Raw genomic sequence first — 20,678 nt, 5'->3', positions numbered from 1 at the left:
TCCATCAGTCACAGCTCCTTCTCCGTGCACTGCATAAGTCTTTTTTTGCATTTCAGCTGCATTTTTACCTTTCTTAAAATAAAGCATAATATGCTGAAAATGTCACATATCTTCTTCCATCTGAAATATTAAAATGGCTACACAAAAATTCACCAATTTTGATAAGATTTTTAAAAATGCACAGTGATACAACAGCTGTCACAATACAATGTAACAAAATTGTTTCGAATGAGGTTAAAGACAACTAAACGCTACTAGAGCCACCGTATGGAAAAAAACTAAACAAACTTTTTGGCCAACCCAACATAAGAAGAGTTTGGGAAATGCCACACGAAGATGACCATACATATGCGTATTTCTTATTTGTGAACGATTAAAATGCAACATCCAAACCTAAAATAAGATTTATGTGATGACGGGGGAGTACTAAAGGAGACCAAAATGCCTGGGGATCAACAACTGATGGCTGATAGCTTTTCCTCGGTAAAATGACAAGGAAAATACACTGGCTGTGTATTCAGGGTGCCAACAACAGAGGACAAAAAGCCTATTTTAGATGGTGCTCACTGTCACCAAGCACATAATTCTCATAAAAAGGAGAAAATCATCAATATTTAGGCCGAGAGCATTTTAAATGCTCGGTGAGAACATAACTGTACTTGTTTCAAAACCAGTTTATCAGAAAACAGCTAAAGGTCTTTGACTTCAGGAACTCATCACCGTAACAACAATCTCTGCTCACGTTAGCGACTACATGAGATATCTACCGATACCAAGACAATGGCACCTACTGAGGGTTATTACAATACTTACCACATTACAAAAAGAATCCAGACCAATGCTAGGTACATACTTAGTACATTCTGGATTAGACCAAGTAAAATTTAACAACAAGCTGAACAGCATTCTATAAAACAAAAACAAAAAGTCAGTTAGGCTAATTCTGTCTGTTTTTCTGTGCTATGGACTCACAGTGAGAAAGAAGACTGTCTTGGAATTTGATGATGGGATCAAATCTGAATTCTTTTCTAAAGCTTATCTACACTTACTTACCTTAAAAGAAGTTCTTTTGGTAACTTTTTGTTAATAAGGCCTTCATCATTATTTGAGAAAACCTAAAAGGAGATAAAAGGGAAGTTGTTAGTGTTGCTCAATTAAAAAAAAGTTACATGTTTTTTTAGGTCAGAACGCCCCAATCACTGTCCTACAGATGTGATACTAATTTCATGAAGCCACCACACTTCAATATTAACAGCTTTAAGAAGAGTTCATATCCCATCACTATTTTATTAAAAAAGTGGCAACACAGCCATTTCTATACAGCATTGTATTGGAGGTTCTGGCCAAGGTTATTAGGCAAGAAAATAAATAGAAAGCATCTTGATCAGAAAGAATTAAAACAACCTCTATTCACACATGACAATCTTGTACATAGAAAAGTCTTTTAAAATCACAAAAGAAATTATTAGACCTAATCAAGGAGTTGATCAAGGTTGCAGGATACAGCATACAAATACGATATATTTATATAAAAATAAATTGTATTTCCACACATTAGCAATGAATAACCTGAAACTGACATTAAAAAAAAAAATCTTTTACAACAGCAATGAGGCATAAAATATTTATGAATAATTTTAAGAAATGCAAAACAGATATTGAAAACTTACACAAAGCATTGTTGAGAGAAACTTAAAAAGTCAAATATACTCACATCCCATGTTCATGAATTGGAAGATTTAATGGTGTTAAATTAGCCACATTTCTCGAACCAATCCATAAATTTAATGAAATCTCTATTCAAATACCAGCTGCCTTTCTATTGAAAAATTTAGGGGGTGGAGGTGGGAGAGGGGGGTGGGGTTGGCTGGGGTGGGGTGGAGGGGTGGGGAGAGAATGCAGGCAATTGTAACTGAATAAAAATTTTTAAAAATAATAATAAAAAAATAAAAACTAAAAAAAAAAAAAAGTTGACCCTGAAATACATGTGGAAAGGCAGGAGGCCCAGAACAGCCACAGTAAAATCAAGCGCTCATAACCCCGTCTTAGTCGATGAACTACTGCATGTACGATGGTGGCCCCACACGATGGTAACGCAGCGGGAAAATTCCCATGGCCCTAGTGGTGTTGCCGGCCTCAGAGCGTCGCAGTGTGATGCACTGCTCGTGTGTGTGGTGATGCCAGAGGGCGGTGTTTGTCAAGTGAACAGCAGTGTTACAGAAATGTCCCGGGGCCTCCACACTCGGTCATCATTCCGACCCCCTGACTCCCCCGGGGCAACTTCCAGTCCCGCAAACTCCATTCCTGGTCAGCGCCCCATACAGCCGTACTGTTGGTATCTTTTATACTGTACTTTTTAAAGATTTTATTTCTTTATTTTTAGAGAGAGGGGAAGGAAGGGGCAAAGAGAGGGAGAGACGCATTGATGTGAGAGAGAAACACTGACCGGTTGCCTCTTGATTGTGCCCCAGTCAGGTACTGAACGCTGGTCCCTGAACCCAGGCATGTGCCCTGACTGGGAATCGAACAGGCACCTTTTGGTTTGCGGGACCATGCCCAGCCAACATGAGCCACACCACTCAGGGATTTTATGCTGTATTCTTACTGCACCTTTTCCATGTTTATGTATGTTTAGATACACAAATACTTACAATCGTGTGACAATTGCGAATAGTATTCAGTACAGTAACACGCTGCACAAGCTTACAACCTAGGACCGAGAGGATATACCCTACGGCCTAGGTGTGTAGTAGGCCGCACCACCAGGATTTGTTTTAAGTTCACACAGTGATGACGCTGCCTAGGGAGGCATTTCTCAGACTGTCTCCCCGTCACTAAGCAATGCATAACTGTAATCCTGAAAAAGAAAACCAATGCACACTTCCTGATTTCAAAGCTTCCTGCATAGCCCTGGCTGGTGTGGCTCAGTGGATTGAGCGTGCAGGCTGCAAACCAAAGGGTCACCGGTTCGATTCCCAGTCAGGGCACATCGCTGGTTCTGGGCCAGGTCCCGACTAGGGGGCACGTGAGAGGCAACCACACACTGATATTTCTCTCCCTCTCTTTCTCCTTCCTTTCCACTCTCTCTAAAAATAAATAAATAAAATCTAAAAAAAAAAAAAGCTCACCACAAAACTGCGGTAACGGAAACGCTGTGGTGCTGGCGTAAGGACAGACATACAGATCAATGGAACGGAATCGAGAGTCTGTATTTATGGGCAACTGATTCTCGACAAGCGTGTTAAGATAATTCCATAGGGGAAAGAACAGTCGTTTCAACAAACGGGGCCAGGCCAGCTGGTTATCTGCATGCACACAACAGAGGTGGACCCTACCTCACACGATGTAAGAAGTTAACCCAAAATTGACCGAAGACCTCGATAAATACGAGTTACAACTACCACCTCAAAACAAAACATAAGTATAAATGTTGGTAACCTTGAATTATGTAAGGGTTTCTTAGATATGATACACCGAAAGTATAAGCAAACACAGAAAAACCAGAAAAATTGGACTTAATCAAAATCAAAAACCTCTGTGTTTTAAAGGATATCACCAAGAAAGAGAAAAGAAAACCCACAAAATAGTAGAAAATATTTGCAAATAGCATATCTGATAAAAGGGCTGTATCCAGAATCTATATTAAAAGAAACTCTCATAATTCAACAATAAAAAGATAAATAAACCAGTTTAAAAACAGACATGGAATTTGAATAGACATTTCTGCGAAGAAGATATGCAAACAGCCAATAAACACATTTTTAAAATGTCCAACACCATTCATTAGTCCGTAGGGAAATACAAATCACAAACACAAGGTGCTTCACAGGCACAAAGATGGCTAAAATCAGACAGATAACACATAACGGCGAGAACGCGGAGAAATCAGAACCCCCACACACTGCTGGTCAGAACGTAAAACGGTTCCAGAACAGCCACTTTGGAAAACAGTCTGGCACTTTTCAAAGGGTAAACATAGAGTTACCCTCCAAACCAGGAATTCCAACCCTGGGAAACTACCTAGAAGAAATGACAATGTGTCCATACAAAACCTTGTACGTGAATGTTCGTAGCAGCATTATTTTTAATAGCCAAAAAGTGGAAACAATCCGAGGTCCATCAGCTGAAGAGCAGATAAACAAAATGCGGTATGTCCATACAATGGAAAGTTATTCACCAATCCAAAGGAATGAAGTACTAATATACATTACAACAGAAATGAGCCTTAAATGCCACATGAAAGAAGATACAAACGGCCACATATTGTATGATTCTGACTCCAAAAAAACTCTCCCAGGGACTGCACTGCTCTGCTTCCTTAGATGCCTCTGCCCCAGTCCCATCTCCTTAACAGCCACCCCGGTGCTGGGAGTGGCAGTGGCCGAGGTTGACACTACTGGGTAGAAGTGAGACACAAAATGATGCAGGGAAGGCAGAGATCAACGTGGAGTTCAACCCAAGGCTGTCCATATGTGAGCTTTGGTTGCCTGGACTTGGCGGGGGGAAGCCAAGTAAATGCTGCAGGATGTCGTTAGTACAATGAAGAGTTCGTCATAAAATAAAAAAGAGATTGTGGGCTCAACTGATAAGACACCGAGACTCTTGATTTTGGTGTAGTACACTCACACCTGGCGCGGGGCACAATCTCTGGTTTGAAAAGAAGCCACGGTGGGACGGCTGAGAAGCCAGACTTTGAAGACACAACTGGTCGAGTTCAAGTCCTGGCTCCGCCACTTGTCACTCATCAACTATGAGACCCTGGGAAAATTGCCTAATCAATCTGAGAGTGTTCAATGGCTATGATGCCAATCTCCTAGGAATGTTGGAAGGATTAAATGAAATGTGAAGTGATGGGCCTAAAACTAGACACAGTGAAAGGCTCTATGAAAGAGAATTACTGTTAAAATTAAGTACTAACAGCTATGTTCCAACCCCAGTGCAGACCCAAGGGAGACCAACATTGTCAAGGGTAAAAAAATTAATAGAGAAACCTCTTCTTTTCACAATCTATTAACACAGATCTCACTATGGATCATATCAGGTGGTGGCAAACAGACCAAAACTGTCTGTCAACCTCAGATACACTTTCAAGTTTCTCCCTCACCTGCTGCTTCCAGCACCATTATAGGAAGGGAAGTGCCAAAGTAGGAGGAAGTCCAAGAGAATGAATGAAAATGGGAAAAGTGTATATACTACAGTGTTGTTTTAATTTCCGAAAAATCAACCTGCCTTACACGCTAAAGGAATGGCATAGTAAGCAATAACGAAAACCCAACGGCAATTAGTATCCTAATGTATATTTTGATCCATATGAATTAAAGTTTAAACAATTATTTGCTTTTTGAACATTTTCTGTTTTTATGTATTTTATACAACATTGATGTCTTTTAGAACATACAACTAAAATAAATGTAAAAGTTACCATTAGGAAAAAACTCAGAAAACAAAGTTTTATTTTCTGAAGTTTTATCACCCCAAGTCTAAACGCCTTTATGTGAAGCCCTGGCCTTTCTGATTCACAAAACGTAGATGCCAATTCCTGAACACAAACCGAAGCGATGGGAGAAATTTTCAGTGCTATTACAGCCACGAGTGTGGACCCTAATCTCATAACCTGTCTTCGTCAATTCTTCCTCATTTCATCTGTGTGAAAGAGGAGAGGGCAAAGGAAGGGGAGGGAGGGCTAGGCACGCCTACTTGGTTCTGCGGCATCTAGTCCAGTGCAGGAGCAACAAAATCTAAGCACTCATAAGTGCTCAAAACATTAAAATCCAAGTAAGAAAATGAATTATATATATATGGCAAATATATTGGGGAACATATAATGATACATTACACATTAGTTTAATCCAGTGTTTACACAGGCAGGGTCTGTGACAAACTGCCTGGTTTTGAAATTTGGCTCAAATTATCAGCTGGGTGACCTGGGTAAGTTACATTACCCCTCTGTGCCTCAATGTCCTCACCTCTAAAATGGGGAAATGGTATCTTTCCAGGGTTGTTGTGATAGTTAAATGAGACATAAAGGTGCTTAGAAAAAAGTGTCTCACACATAGAATATCCAAAATCAATGTCGGCTGCCGTTAGGTTTATAGAGGCGATAGAAACAAGTGGCTTCATTGAAGAAATTTTTAGAGAGAAATAAAGAATTCCAAAATTCACGTGCAAAGTCATTTACATCAACTGCTAAAGTCGTATGTTTAAATTCAAGCATTTAATGAAGGGTAATGTTATGATCTCGAATACAGTTGTGGGGGTTATACAGGCAGCCTCCTCGTGCCCCCTCCTATACCAGCCATTCACTCCCCGCGTCCCTTGGAGCTCAGACATCAGCTTTCCACTCAGTTGAATCCCTTCCAGGAAACAGATTCGTAATGCTTAACAATACGTCAAAAGCAAAGCATTTCTAAGTTCAGCAAAGCAACCACTAGTATACAACTACGGTAAAAATGCTTTTATTTTAGAGCAAATAAAACTCCAAAATTCACAAGTAAATCAAGATGAACTGTGGGTCACAATGGAAGGGGTGGGGGAAGGAGAAGCGAAAGAAAACGGACAACAGGAGGAATATGAGACTTCAGAGAGCTGTGAAAATTAATTCCCGAATATTCTTCCTTAACTGTAAGGGCTTGTCTCACATATAACATATAAAAGTAAGTCATTGCAATATTTAAAACACAAGAGTTCTATAAATTTCACCTTCTAAGGCTCTTGCGGGCTCCATTAATTTGTCACTTTAAAGCCGTCCAGAATTAAAAAAACACACAAGATACAGAAAACATTGCTGTTATTTGTGGGTGATGTTCTTTTCCTGTTACCAACAAGCCACGCACCTGGCCAGTTGTTCTTCTTCTCGGGCCAGTGAGAGATGCCCACTATACACCTTCTCTTCCTACAATGCTCCTCCTTACTTAGAAAAAACAGGGCCAGCCAAGGTTCCAGTCTGGGAGGTTTTTCTCTCCAGAAGGCCATCTGGAACTTGGGAGGCACCCAGCATTCTCAACTTAGTACCTCCACTAAATTACTGATGGTTTAAAACAGAAAGAAAGAAACCTGTTTCTTAAAAATAGGCATTTCCTTATTACCGGCCCCAACCCCTCTCCAATATTCTATGCCAAAGGTGTGTCCCCAAGTGGCGAGTCGGGCTCTGTTCTCCTTTTACACACTTTGGAGGCCTCTGGAGAAAACACACCTATGGCTGGCAATTTCCTGAGTCCTGTTTAAGTCAATATCTCGGCTGAGTCTTCAAGTCCGGCTTTAAAAATCGAGGTTAATGGCGCCAGGAGGTATGCCCACTCTCAAGTTGACGGAATTAAGGTAATGTACTGTGAATCCCTGAGGATGCTGCATGCAGATAAAATCCTCCTGCCCCATTTGTTTAAAAAAGGAGGGGAAATCTCCAAAATTACAAATTTAAATTTCCACATGCTAAAAAACCTGCCAGAAGGATGAATTTGAAAGAAATACACATGCATTGCATATTTTTATATATAACTGCAGAAACCAGACAGGAAGCCCATAGGCTGCAATAAACGTAGTGCTAATATAAATACATGATATTGATACATCTCCTTTTTTTGTTGACCACACCCTCTCAGGGTGGCTTCCCAGGCTCGCTAGAGCCAAATAGCGTCACGCTGTCCACTAGGAGGGAGGGGTCCCAGCAGTGACCCAGAGAGTCGCCGGCAGAGAAAGCGGCTGCGTCGCGGTCGCCAGGGGCTGGCGGGCGTCCCGCGTCCTCCAGGGGTCCCCTCCCCGGGGCCCGCCCAGCCCTGCCCAGCCCCGGAGCCCCGCAGGCCGCGGCCCGGCCTCTCCGCGACCCTGCTGCCGCCCGCTGCAACCTAGCAGGCGACCGGCCAGGGACACAGCCAGGGCCGGCCAGGGCGGGGCGGCCGGGCCGGCGCGGCCCCCAGACTCACCATGGCCGGAGAGCCGCCAGCGCGCCCACAGCCGGAGTCACAAGGCGGCGGCAACGCCCGTTGTCCTGGTGACGCCAGCTGGGCGCCCCGCCCCGTCCCCAAGGTGGGCTCGGGAGACTGCCATTGGCGAGCGGCGGGCACGTGACACAAAGGCGTGGTGCCCCCCTTGGACCGCCCCTCGGCCCCCCAAGCCCGGACTCTTGGGCGGGGTCTCTTCGTTTTGCCTACTTTGCACATGGTCCATCATCACCCAGAGCACCTTGACACCCCTCACCTGACGGATAACCGAGCAGCAGACTGCCCGGCCAGAAAAGCCCTTTATGAGTCTTTATTTAAGAAATAGCTTACACAGGTACAAGAATAGACCACTATTACCAGGACTTGAGGTACCCACTGCTTCTCTTCTAGTTTATCTGCTTCCAACAAAATACATATGATATTGTATTCTTACAAATGGAAGCACACCTTATGCACTTTTAATAATCTACTTTTTCAACTAAAAATTATCTTTGAATGCCAACTCCTGGGATAGCATTGTGTGTGTACACTCTTAACTTCTGAAATCAATTGGCAGTTTGTTGAATATTTCTAATATGGTTGAAGCAACTTCAAACCCAGCCCGTTAAGTCTGGGAAGAAGAGACATAATCCGCAGATCTGACATTTCCCCTAGAATGTCTAATAAGCATCTCAAACGTAATAAATCCCAAATGAGACTTCTGATCCACGGTTCTTACTCTCCAGTCCTCCTTATCCCAGCAAACGTTCCCACTATTCCCTTTGCTGTTCAGGACCAACACCCGCGAATCATCCTTGAGTCTCTCCCTGCCTCACGCCTCACATCCAGTCTGTTAACAAATGTTCTCGACTCAAAATAAATCCTGAATCTATCCATTTCTCAGCATCTCCACAATCACAGCCGCCATCACCTGTCGTACACCTGAGTCTCCATGCCACCTGCCTTCCCTCCTGCAATCCACACAACAGCAGTCTTTCAGTGGCTCCTCGTGGCACTCAGAGAAAGATCCAAACTCTCCCGTGGTCCACCACGGGGTCCTTGCCTACCGCGCTAACCTCATCTCCTACCCCCCCTTCCCTCATTCACTCCATACTAGCCATGTTTTATTCCCTGGGTTCCTCAAACATGCCAAACGCTTTTCCACTCACAAGCCTCAGCAACAGCGCCTTCCTGTATTTGACAATCTTCCTCCTTTCCTTCACTTGATTCAAGTCAGTCATCTTCTCACATGTCATCTTCCCAGAAGCCTTTGCTGACCACTCAGTCTAAAGGCTCTCACCCCAGTCACCCTCTCTTCATAACTGTCTTGTTTTCAAAATGCTTAGTACTCCTTGAAATGATCTTGAAAATGTTTGGGCATATGAATTACTGCCTGTCTCTTCACCCTGGAATACCAGATGTCTACCTTGTTCCATCTCTGTGCTCCTAGTGTTTAGAACAGTTCCTGACTTAGAGTGGGTGTTTAATAAACACTGATGATTGACTGATTGAATGAATGAATGAATGAATGAATGAACATGGATCCCAGGACTGGTTGGTTAGTCTGAAGATACAAATATGAACATGACCTGTTAGAATAGGGAGTGTAATAGAAGAAAAACTGTAATTGCTGGCAGTGTTTGTTTGTTTGTTTAGGAGACAAACATAAAAGTAATAAAAATTAATGTTCAGTTTCTAAAAAGTGAACACCAGTGTAAACACCATCCAATTTAAGGAGTTGACCATTGCCAGAAACCCAGCAGACCACGTGTCCTTTTCCAACCTTAGCTCCCCCTTTCCCAGTGACCACTCTGTTAATATTTATATAAAACACTTTCTGGTTTTTCTTTTTATAAGTTTTAGAGTTCATTCATTTTAATTGCTATAAAGTATCCCACTGAACGTGTATACAAGAATATGTCCATTCACCTGTGATGGACACTTAGGTTGTTTGGGCCATTCCCTGTTTAGGACCATTATAAACAGTGCAGTTAGGAGCAGTCCCCTTTGCATAAGGGCACTCACTTGTCTAGATGAAGGTTTCTCAGCCTTGGCAATTTTGACATTTAGGGCCAGATAATCCTTTGTCGTAGATAATCCTTGGTTGAGTATTGGTGGGGAGGAGACCATCCTCTGTATTTATGGGATGTTTAGCAGTGTCCGTGGCTTTACCCACTAGAAGCCAGTGGTGTGCCTCCACTTGTGAAAACCAAAATGTCTCCAGGCATTCCCTAATTTCGCTGGAAAGGCAAATTTGTCTCAGTTGAGAGTCACTGCTCTACGGTGAATAACAAGGAACAGAATTGCTGGTTTGTACCAAACTGTTTTCCAAAGAACTTGCGATAGAAGTGACATCACGGAATTAGCAGAGCAGGGAGCTCCAAGGATTGGTCCCTTGTAAGAACTGGTCTCCCCAGTAAGAATTAATGTGGCAAAAGCTGGCAGAATTAACTTCTTTGGAGCTCTGGAATCTAATCAAACACCAGTGCTTAGTGAAGAAAGAGGCAGTTGAATTCTGCTGAGAAACATTACGTGGTTTTTGCTTACCTGCCTGGCAGTCCCTAATCCCCAGCTCTCCGCAGCCTGCGGACTATGGCCTGAACTCCTGATACTGCTTACAGGTTCCAGGGAAATCAATATGGACCTTGTTCTCAAACACTGTGGCCACGCATTTAACCTGTCTGGTGGTTCCCTAAGGGACTAGCCCAGAGACTGACTTTATTTTGCCTCATCAGGTGCAAGTGGCTTTCTGGGTGGTATCTGATGGAACCATTTAAAAATATATGCTACTCATTGCTGTGTGGGGCAAGAAATGAAGAATGAGGCAAACAGGCAGACCCCAAAGGCTGGGTGTGCTGAGGAAGATTCTCGGAGGGATAAGAGCTGTAAAGGGACACCAAGCACGCAGGGGAATCTGGAGTACATACCCATGGCCAGACGCATGCTCAGAGAAGACCTGAGATGGCCCAAGACTTACACGTCCGGCCGATGTTTGGACTCCACAGTAAGCAGGTGGTCCAGGCTAAGGCAGAGTTGCGGCTTAGCACTGAAGGCGTATCCTAGCTCACAGCCAATATGCAAAGACAAAGGGAGGTTTTTTTTTTCTTGTTGTCTCTGGGCATTTAAGCAAATATCTTTCAGTCACTAGCTGACTGCTGAGATAACAAAATAGAGACTTCAGAGAGCACACATGACAAGGAATACAATCTTTGCAAAAGTAGTTTAGGAAAGTCACTAAATGGACAGTCAACAGCAGAGAGGCCTGTGGAGGGGAAGAGAATCTGTAGACATAGGAAGATTGGTTCCATCATCCCCAAAACAGCCTTGTTTTACCCTTTTATAGTCACCTCTTCTCCCACATCCACCCCCTAACAACTACTGACCTATTTTTCATGTCTGTAGCTTGTCTTTTAAAAAAATACCATATAAATGGCATCATACAATGTATATAGACTTTTGGATCTTTCACTTAGCAAAATGCATTTGAGACTCGTCTACATTGTTACGTGAATCGGTGGTTCTTTCCTGTTTACCACTAGGTAGTATTCTAGCGTGTGGACACGCCACAACTTGTCTACCCTATCAGCTGTTGGAAAACGTCTGGGTTGTTTCCAGTTTGGGGCAACTTTGAATAAAACTGCTACAAGCATTTCACATTCAGATTTTTTGTGTGAACATTAACTTTTAAGACATTTGGATAGATAACCAGGACTGGGATTTCTGAGTTACAGGGGGAAATCATTCACTGTCTCATCGTTAAGCCTGATGTTAGCTGTAGATTCTTTTGCAGGTGGCTTTATTAAGTCAAGGTGCTTCCTTTTATTCCTAACTTGTTGGGAAATTTTTTGTTTTTTGGTTGTGTCTTATTTTACTGAATATACACACGTGGGTACAAGTAGGTTTACAATTATAGGACAAATAAATAATATGATAATTAATAAATAGTAATACAAGAATAAACTCTGTTTTGTGTAGTCACAACTGTAAACCTACTTTTGCCCACCCCTGTATATTAAATTTTATCCAACGCTTTCTCAGCATTCCCTCATACTTGCTTTTTCTGTTCTGTTCACAGTAAGTTGTTGCAATAAAACATAGTCGGTAGTAGACGTACTCGAACGTGGTCAACGTCAGATGTCCTCCAAGTCTAAATCGATACCTCCTCCCCCCCATTCATCAGTTTGGATGCACTGTAACAAAGTCCTGTAGACCGAGTGGCTTACAAGCAGTGGAAACTCATTTCTCACTTTATTTCTTCTTGTCCGGGAGACTAGCAGTCTGAGATCAGGGTGCCAGCATAGCTGTGTTCTAGTGGGGGTCCTCGAGCAGGCTGCAGACGCTGTCTTCTCCTTGTGCCCTCACGTGGTGGAAGGGATAAGGGAGCTCGCTGAGGTCCCTTTTGAAAGGGCACTGATTCCATTCATGAAGGCTCCACTCTTATGACTTAATTACATCTCAGAAGCCCCATCTCCTAATACCATCACATTGGGGTTTGGATGCCAACATATGAATTTGGGGGGGTGGGGAGAAACAAAGGCTTGGCCCATTGCACACCCCTTCCCAGACAATACAAAGACTTTAGAACAACTCCATTTTCTCCTCCCAACTTACATGCTGATTACCTGTATTTTAGTTTTTATTAAACATTTTAAACCCCAGTAGATACAATTTTTGTTGTCGTATGCAGTCAATAAACACCTATACTTACCTCTTTATTACTATTTGTTCTTTCCTGTATCTCTAATATTCCTTTATGGATCATTTTTCTTCTGCCAGAAGAACACCTTTGGTACTTCTTTCAATGTGAGTGTGCTGGTGTTCTGCAGTCTTCGTATGTCTGAACACAGAAGGTCCACATTTTGCCTCCCGTCACAAGGGATATTTCCATTGAGCATAGGATTCTATGTTGGCACTCATTTTCTCCCTGTAACTGAAATATATTGTTATTTTGTCTTCGGATTTTCATTGTTTCTGTGGGTAATCACCTGTAAGCTTTGTTGTTTCCCCTTTGAAGGTAATTTCTCTTTACTCTTTAGCACTTGAAATTTTTTTCTTTGGAGGGGCAGGGAGGGCTTTGAGGTTCGGCAGCTTTACTATGATGTGCCTAGGTATGGCTTTCTTTGCATTAATCCTTCCTGACTTTCTTTGTCTCCTATTATTTGTGGCTTGATTCCTTTTATTAATTGAGAAAAACTCTCAGCCATAATCTCTTCAAAAATTTTTTTGCCCCTTTGTTACTCTCCTTTCCTTCTAGCACTTAAGTTGTCATGTTTGATCTTCGCACATTCTCTATATCTGTAATTTTCTTTTTTATTTTATATATTCTTCCCTTTGTCTCTTTATGCTTAATTCTAGATACTATCTTTTTAAAAAAAGATTTTATTTATTTTATTTTTAGGCAGAGGGAAAGGGAAGGAGAAAGAGAGAGAGAAAAACGTTAATGTGTGGTTGCCTCTCATGCACCCACCTCTGGGGACCTGACCTGCAACCCAGGCATGTGCCCTGACTGGGAATTGAACCAGTGACCCTTTGGTTTGCAGGCCAGCACTCAATCCACTGAACTATACCAGCCAGGGCTAATTCTAGATAGTTTCTTCCAACATATATTTCAGGTCCTTAAATCCCTCTTCAGAAATATTTAATCTGCTATTAAAAGTATCCACTGAGTTTTTCATTTCAGTTATAATTTTTAGTTGTAGACTTTACACTTTTGAAATTTTTATAGTTTCCAGTTCTCTGCCAGACTCCTCAGGCTCGTCTTTCATCTCCCTGAATATCATAACAGAGTCCTTTGGACGTGTCTGTCCGACAGCTCCAATGTCTAGTTTCGCTGCGGTTCTCTTCTTATCAGTTGTGGTTTCGGCTTTTGTTTCACTCTTTTTTTCTTTTTATCCTTTGTGTGCCTGTTTTGTTTTAATTGTAGGCTAGCTATGTATTTGCCAAATTGTTTGTAGAGTAATTTATTCTCCAGAACGATGTATTCTGCCTCTAGAGAGATATCTCTTCATTTCTGGGAGGCACTCACCACATTTTGCCAAGTACTATGAGTTACCCTGAAGCCAAATTCAGTGGCTAAAATGAGTCAAAGCTGAGCTGCAATTTCTGCGAGAACCTGCCTTTTCTTGTATAACTTACTACTAATGTGGTGCATTGAGGTCCCAACACAAAGCAAAGGGACACCCCTTCGTGGCTGAGCCTCCTGTTCCTATTTCCTTAGCTTGACAGGCTATAACAAGAGTCTTCCATTTCTCGTCCTCTCAACAGTCCCCTCTACAATGGGTCACTTATCCCCCAGGGGAAAGAGGTTGTAATCACTGGGATCAGCTCCCTGAGCCCCTGCCTTTCCATGGTTCCTAGTCTAACAATTATTCACTCTATTAGCTGCTTGAGGACTTTAAGTGGATATTATCAAGTTTTGTACAGATTTTTAAACTGTTTTTCTCTTCAGAAAGAGACATGTATAATTTATTCACCATTACCAGAAGTGAAAATCCCCTTAAACCTTTTCTGTTTATGTCCTATAGAGATATAAATATCATTAACATAAATAGGTTATAGATACATAGATGTAGGTACTGTATAGTATTGTCTAGGGTATACGTTTTCCATGAACGGTATCATAATGTATATTCAGTGAGTTTCTTTGTTTTCTTAACAGTATGTCTGGGGCTTCCTTATTCTTGTTTGAATAATACCCACTAAACTCATCATGGTGGATATTCCTGGTAAAGCTACCTCTTTGCTTTGCTTGATAATCAAAGGGTCCTTTGGCTTTTATATAACATTCTTATTTTTTTTAATAAGGTGAATAAACTCATTTTGATGTATATAATTAAGAATTTGAAAAATAAGTAGAATTATACTGGTGAAAAGGGCATTTTAGGGTAGGAACAGAAGACGTTTGGGTATAAGTGTCATTTTGCCAGACAACTTCTTTAGCAGTTGGGGATCATTTTTTACACTCTGCATCCATAGTAGCTTTTTCTCTGCAGCATTTCAAAAGATCCTACTGCTCCTCCAACCTTCCCAATAATTTGGTCAATATCACTACATGATCAATCCATTCAGTGTCCCCCCATTGACTGGTGACAGAATTTTTTTCTCTGAAAACTGAGTCATTCTTTCCACAGTTTTCCCCTTTTGCTTCTGTAGGCACATGTTGTGCATTTTTGTGGGACTTGAAGGACCTGAAGTTGAGAATTTGTTTATTTTTTCATATGAATAAGATAAAGTTCCTTAAAAACCAAGTCCAAATAGCTACAGAGCAATCCTTTTATTTGCTCATTTACGCTCACAAAGACTATTTGGCAGGGCCCTCTGAAAAGTCAGTAGACAGGAAAATATGCTCTCTTAAAATATAATATAATGAAAAACAGTGGGCTTTTAATTATTCTCTCAAAGCTATTTCTATGCTTTTCAATAAATCAAAGCGAGCTTAGCCACCCTTTTCTGGATGGCATAAAAAGTAAACGGGCTGAGACAGCAGATGGCGTTCCTAGCAATCCAAGACGTGCAGATAATACCGTCTTCTGAGATTGGGGATGCCCTTCCACTGGGTTTAATTGGGCATTAATTCAATGTCTGGGTGGGGGACTCCTCAGGACTATATGCCTATACCAGAGGTGTCAAACTCATTTTCACCGGGGGCCACATCCGCCTCGCGGTTGCTTTCAAAGGGCTGAATGTAATTTTAGGACTGTATAAATGTAACTGCTCCTTAACAGTTAAGCGAGAGCTCAGCACTGCTGCAGGGGAGAAACATGGTGCTGGGCCGGATAAAACAAGGTGGAGGCCGGATTCAGCCTGTGGGCCTTGTGTTTGCCACAGTATCTGCCACGTGTGGCAGCTGTCTCTTAATCCCAACCCAGCTTCATTTTTAGACTTTACTAGTCAACCAACCTCCTTCAACTTGAATGTTCCTGGAGACTGCTTCTCAACTTCTTGCTTCCTCATGAGTTGTTTGTTGAATGAATGACCGAATGAATGAGTGGCTGGAAGCTGAGCGATCTGTTCATGGTCACGGTATGTGAGTTGGTGTGTGGAACAAAGGGGATGCATGGAGTGCGATCAAAGCACAAGTTTATTTTTACCTCCTACAGTTCCTTTGAATATTGTTTAATGGGGATGATTGTCCCTGTTCTCCAGCTCCCCGTGGGTCCCTGGGGTTTTTTTTTTTTCCACTTTAAGGTATGCTCAGCACCACTTACATTTACAAATACAGTTTTGTTTCAGAAATTGGCACTACACACTTAACTCTTGAAATGCACAACTTTGCTTGGCGTTAAGTCACCTCCTCTCCACCTGTTTGTGCTCGGTTGTGCCCTGTGCGTGCATCTTTATTTTGGGATCCCTTAGAGTTCTTTGCTCAGCCCTGGGACAGCTTACACAGTCCTCTTCCTGCTGACGTCTCTGCCTTTTTCAGATGGCCTCATGTGACAGGAACAAGATAACCCCATGACAACTGTCTTTCCAGCAGGGTCCACGTTTGGTCCCATGCTCTGACAAATGTGGGGAGCATGGAGTGGAGACTCCAGCTTGGCCAACAGGAGACATTCTACCCAGGGAAAACAGCTGTGCACAAGGAAAGGGGCCTTGGGATCCAAAAGGAATAATAGAGGTCTCCTTAGAAGTCATCTCTCCATTGCTGGACTTTACTGGACAAGAAATGAAGGGCAAATGAATGATTAACCCAACAACAGGCTGACAATAGACCCAGAGTAGAATCCAGTTTTCTGATGGCCATGCATCTGGGCCCTTTTATCACACTACTTCTCAAAATAAATTTTAAAGTATCTATGCCTTGTTACAGTTCAGTAAGAAGCAAAATCAACATATGAGCTAAGATGAGAGCTATTTACGATGTCACACCATTAGGTTAGGGTTTTCCTTATCACCATGTCCCATGTACATGACAACCATTCTTCTGGAAACAAAGATGTGGGTGCACAGCCTGATAAGTACATGCACACCAGTGGGTACACGGGGACTGTCTGTTATCAGTACATGGACCGTGTGAAGGAGATCTGGGAGGAGTAGTCCCCAGGAGAGCAGCCATCATGTCTAATGGATGTGAGTGCCACAGGGAATTTAGCAGAGGTGGTCCACTTGCTCTGCTTTCCCAGAGCAAAGGACATAGTTCAGGAGTTACTCTGAGATTTTTAAAGAGAGAATCTTAACGTTAAACATGATAGAAGACTGGTGTATACTTCACCTTCTTGCTGCTGCAGATTAGCCTTGTTCAATTCATGTCCCCTTTACTGGCCACCCACTCTGCAGGGACTGGGCTAAAGGCTAAATGCAAAGCAAGACACAGCCCTTGCCCTCAGGTGGCTTACAGAGCAATGCCACGTGCTAAGGTACCGTGCATGTAAAAATTAGTACGGATGTCATCTTATGTGTACAAAGTTTTTGATTTACAAATTCCAGTCTCAAAAACCCTGCAGGTTAGGTAGCATTATCATCCCCATTTTACAGACAAAGAAACTGAAGCTTAGAGTTGTAAAGCGATGCGTTCATGGTTCCATAGAGACAAAGTTGTAAAAAAAAATCACACTCCTTTGCAAAGTTGCCCCTCTGGGTGGCATCTGCATCTCAATAAGGATCAAAGTCTTCAGTGAAAGCTGCAGGGTTCACACTGGGGAGTGCAGAAGATACTTGGGAGACTGGAGCCCTGGAGCCCTGCCAGGGTCCCTGAAAAGCCAGCACAGAAGCAACCTGTGGCTAACACCCTCCTGGAAATAAGTCCTGTCCTAGGACTGCAGCCCCAGTCCTTGGCTGCCCTGAACTGCCTTGCTGCCAAGTCCAAAGCCTACCTTTCTTTGTGGCCAGGGCTTCTGAATTGCTTTCTGAGGGCTCATTCCTACTTTTCATTAGATTAGGTGCAAACACTCTGAGTAAACGAAAGTTCCCTACCATTGGCAGGCTGCTGCTAACTCCTACACCTTGGATGGTTTTCTTTTAGTTAATAATTCAATTGAAAAAAAAAAAAAAAAGAGGGGCTTGGCAGGGACTTGGCTCCAGCTGCAAATCAACTTCAGACCCCAGAGGAACTTGAAAGAACCACCAGTGCCCACAATGGCTCTTCAGTGCAGCCTATGTTTACCCAGGACCCAGCCCACAGCCTCCACAGCCCTGAAGGCAGCCTGCATGTAAATGCTACATTGTGCAGTGATTTTTCGGTTATATGGCTTCAGGCTGGTGGCAGATGATTTGTGAGACTGCTTCAGATCCATCAGGTTTGAAGTTCTCCATCAGCTGGTATATATTGCTTTTGAGGCTCATTTATCCCTCCTTCCAGTCATTGAAGCTTACTGTGTGTGCTAGGCACTGTACTAGCTGCTAGAGATAGAAAAACAGAAAAGGGCGTGGTCAAAAAAGAAGACAGCAAGAAGGGACCCACGCTGCCCCTTGGCGAGTTCCTTATTTTACTGAGAGCATTACAGTGACCCTTGATGTGCTCTCTCCTTGGGGCCCTTTGATGAGTTAAGCCAACATGTTGGGGTTAATTTTTGATTACTTCATCAAACATAGGCTGAGAACCTACTATGAACCAGACACTTCTCAAGGGCACCAGAGATGAAAAACATAGGAAAGCCATGAGCTCTGCCAAGGCCATTCAGACTAGCAGGAGAGACAGATCTGCAGAACAATAGTTCCCAGGACAGCTGTTCAGGGTACGGTGAAAGCACAGAGGAGAGAGCGGAGAGAGTAGACTGAGTCACAAAGAAGACCTCACAGAGGAGATGATGCTAGTGTTGAGTCAAGAAAGATGAGCAGGTGTTCAACCAGGTGGACCGTGGGAAGTGGAGTGTCCATACCACCATGGAAAATGCCTCACTTGTTCATTCATCAGACACTTACTGAGTACCTGTCACGTGCCAGGCTCTGGCATAGTGGCTGTGGTAGCCATTGGTGATACAGAGATGGTAAGTCCCTGCCTCTGCCCCCATAGCTAGGGGCAGACCCATAAATACATAATCACAGTACAGCCACCCACGCTAGACAGTCACAAGGTGTTTGAGAGGTTACTTATGGTGTGTTTGTTTGTTTTTATCACACCTGGACATAGAATGTCAGCACAAGACTCTGCCTTTCTAGAATTTAAACCTAATTTAATAGGGAAAATGCTTACAGGGCATCTAAGAGGCAACATGGTGTGAAGGCTTTAGCATCACATAGAGGGGGGGTCAATCCCACCTTTGCCATACTAGCTGCGTGACCTTGGACAGTTTGCAGAACCTACATGGAAAAAAGCTCCATTTCTTGTCTGCAAACTGACTCTAGAGTTGTTGTAAGTATTACAAATAAAAATCTAGATTCAAGTGCCTTGTTATCATAAGTGATCAATAAAAGGTAATTACTTCCTAGTGCACACATAACATTGTGAAGTAAATTTCTAGTTCCAAAGTAATGTAAGTTTATTTAGGACAATCGCTATCCATTACTTCAGTGTTCAAATAACTATGATCGATATTAAGCCTTCGGATTCCATGTGCCCAGGAGAAATCTTGACATCATAAAATATAAGTGAGGCCAGCTAGGCTAACTAAATTTTGAAATCTTTATTGACTACAACAAGACTTTCTACTCGATGATCCAGGCCAATAGAATCCTTGATCAGATTTTAAATAGAAAACCAGCTCTCCCTACACCTGAGAGGCCAAGTTGGACCATATAGACGGGTCTATGGATAGGGATTTGCGCGTAGCCAGGCATCATTTTAAATGTGTGAACTCTGAAATAATTTAACTGCAGCAAAATCTTTTGAATGCAAATAATGGAACTCTCAGGCATAGTCTAAGCTCACTCCACATGTCCTTTTATACATGGCATCGCCATGGAATGTTTATAAGTGTTGTGTTTGTATGTGATGATGGGAAGCTGCGGGGAAGGGGAACTGAAAAGGAGATGAATTTGGGAGTGGAAGGAAGCAGAGAAAAGAAGAGAGGGGGAGGCGAGAGCAAATGAAGATGACCACGGAAAATGGCAGAGGGTCAAGAGGTAAATTAGACTTTACCTCTTGAATACCTCGTTAAAAAGAGGTAAGTCTAATTCAGCAGTTCCCCCTGATCTTGGGGGGATACGTTTCAAGACCCCCAGCAGATGCCTGAAACTGCATATAGTACCAAATCCTATATATATAAACTGTGTTCTGTCCTATACATACATACCGTTTCACTTAAAGGAAGCACTTTACGGCTTCTCTTTGGCATATCCAAACTGCCAGCTTCACTACTCTGTGCTTTGGGACCACTATTGAGCAAAATAAGGGTCACCTGCATACAAACACTGCAATACTACCGTAGACACCTGACAACTGCGATGGCTCCCAAGTGACTCCCGGGAGGGGAGCACATACAGAGTGGTCACAGTAGACAAGGGTAAGATTCAAGTCCAGGGCAGGACAGAGCACAGCAGCGCAAGATTTCATCATGCCACTCAGAACAACATGAAATTAAAATCCTAGGACTTGTGCCCTGGCCGGTGTGGCTCAGTGGATTGAGCACCGGCCTGGGAACCAAAGGGTTGGCGGTTCGATTGCCATTTAGGGCACATGCCTGGGTTGCAGGCCAGGTCCGCATTTGGGGGCACACAAGAGGCAACCACACATGGATGTTTCTCTCCCTCTCTTTCTCCCTCACTTCCCCTCTCTGGAAATAAATAAATAAAATCTTTTAAAAAACAAAATGAAACCTAGGACTTGTTTATTTCCGGAGTTTTTGATTTAATATTTCAGAACACAGTTGACCACAGGTAACTGAA

The 20,678-nt window shown here is 42.7% G+C and overlaps 1 protein-coding gene across 2 annotated transcripts in view; it reads right to left on the bottom strand.

The window, feature by feature from the left end:
• Positions 1–7,992, bottom strand: part of FBXL2 (F-box and leucine rich repeat protein 2) — a 40,418-nt gene extending 32,426 nt beyond the window's left edge. Inside the window, exons 1-3 of one of the 2 annotated variants that reach the window (XM_053929214.1) lie at positions 7,920–7,991; positions 1,054–1,115; positions 814–907 (exon numbers count right to left, since the gene is read on the bottom strand). In XM_053929214.1, coding sequence (XP_053785189.1) covers positions 814–907; positions 1,054–1,115; positions 7,920–7,922 — 159 coding nt within the window. In that variant the 5' untranslated portion in view covers positions 7,923–7,991. Of the gene's footprint in view, positions 1–813; positions 908–1,053; positions 1,116–7,919 lie in introns of both variants that reach the window. The other variant, XM_053929215.1, reaches the window with a different exon arrangement.
• Positions 7,993–20,678: the final 12,686 nt, after the last annotated feature.

Source organism: Desmodus rotundus, chromosome 8 (assembly GCF_022682495.2).
Source record: "Desmodus rotundus isolate HL8 chromosome 8, HLdesRot8A.1, whole genome shotgun sequence".
Taxonomy (NCBI): Eukaryota; Metazoa; Chordata; class Mammalia; order Chiroptera; family Phyllostomidae; genus Desmodus; species Desmodus rotundus.
Note: the sequence above shows the minus strand (reverse complement) of the source record. Positions and strands in the feature narration are given on the sequence as shown.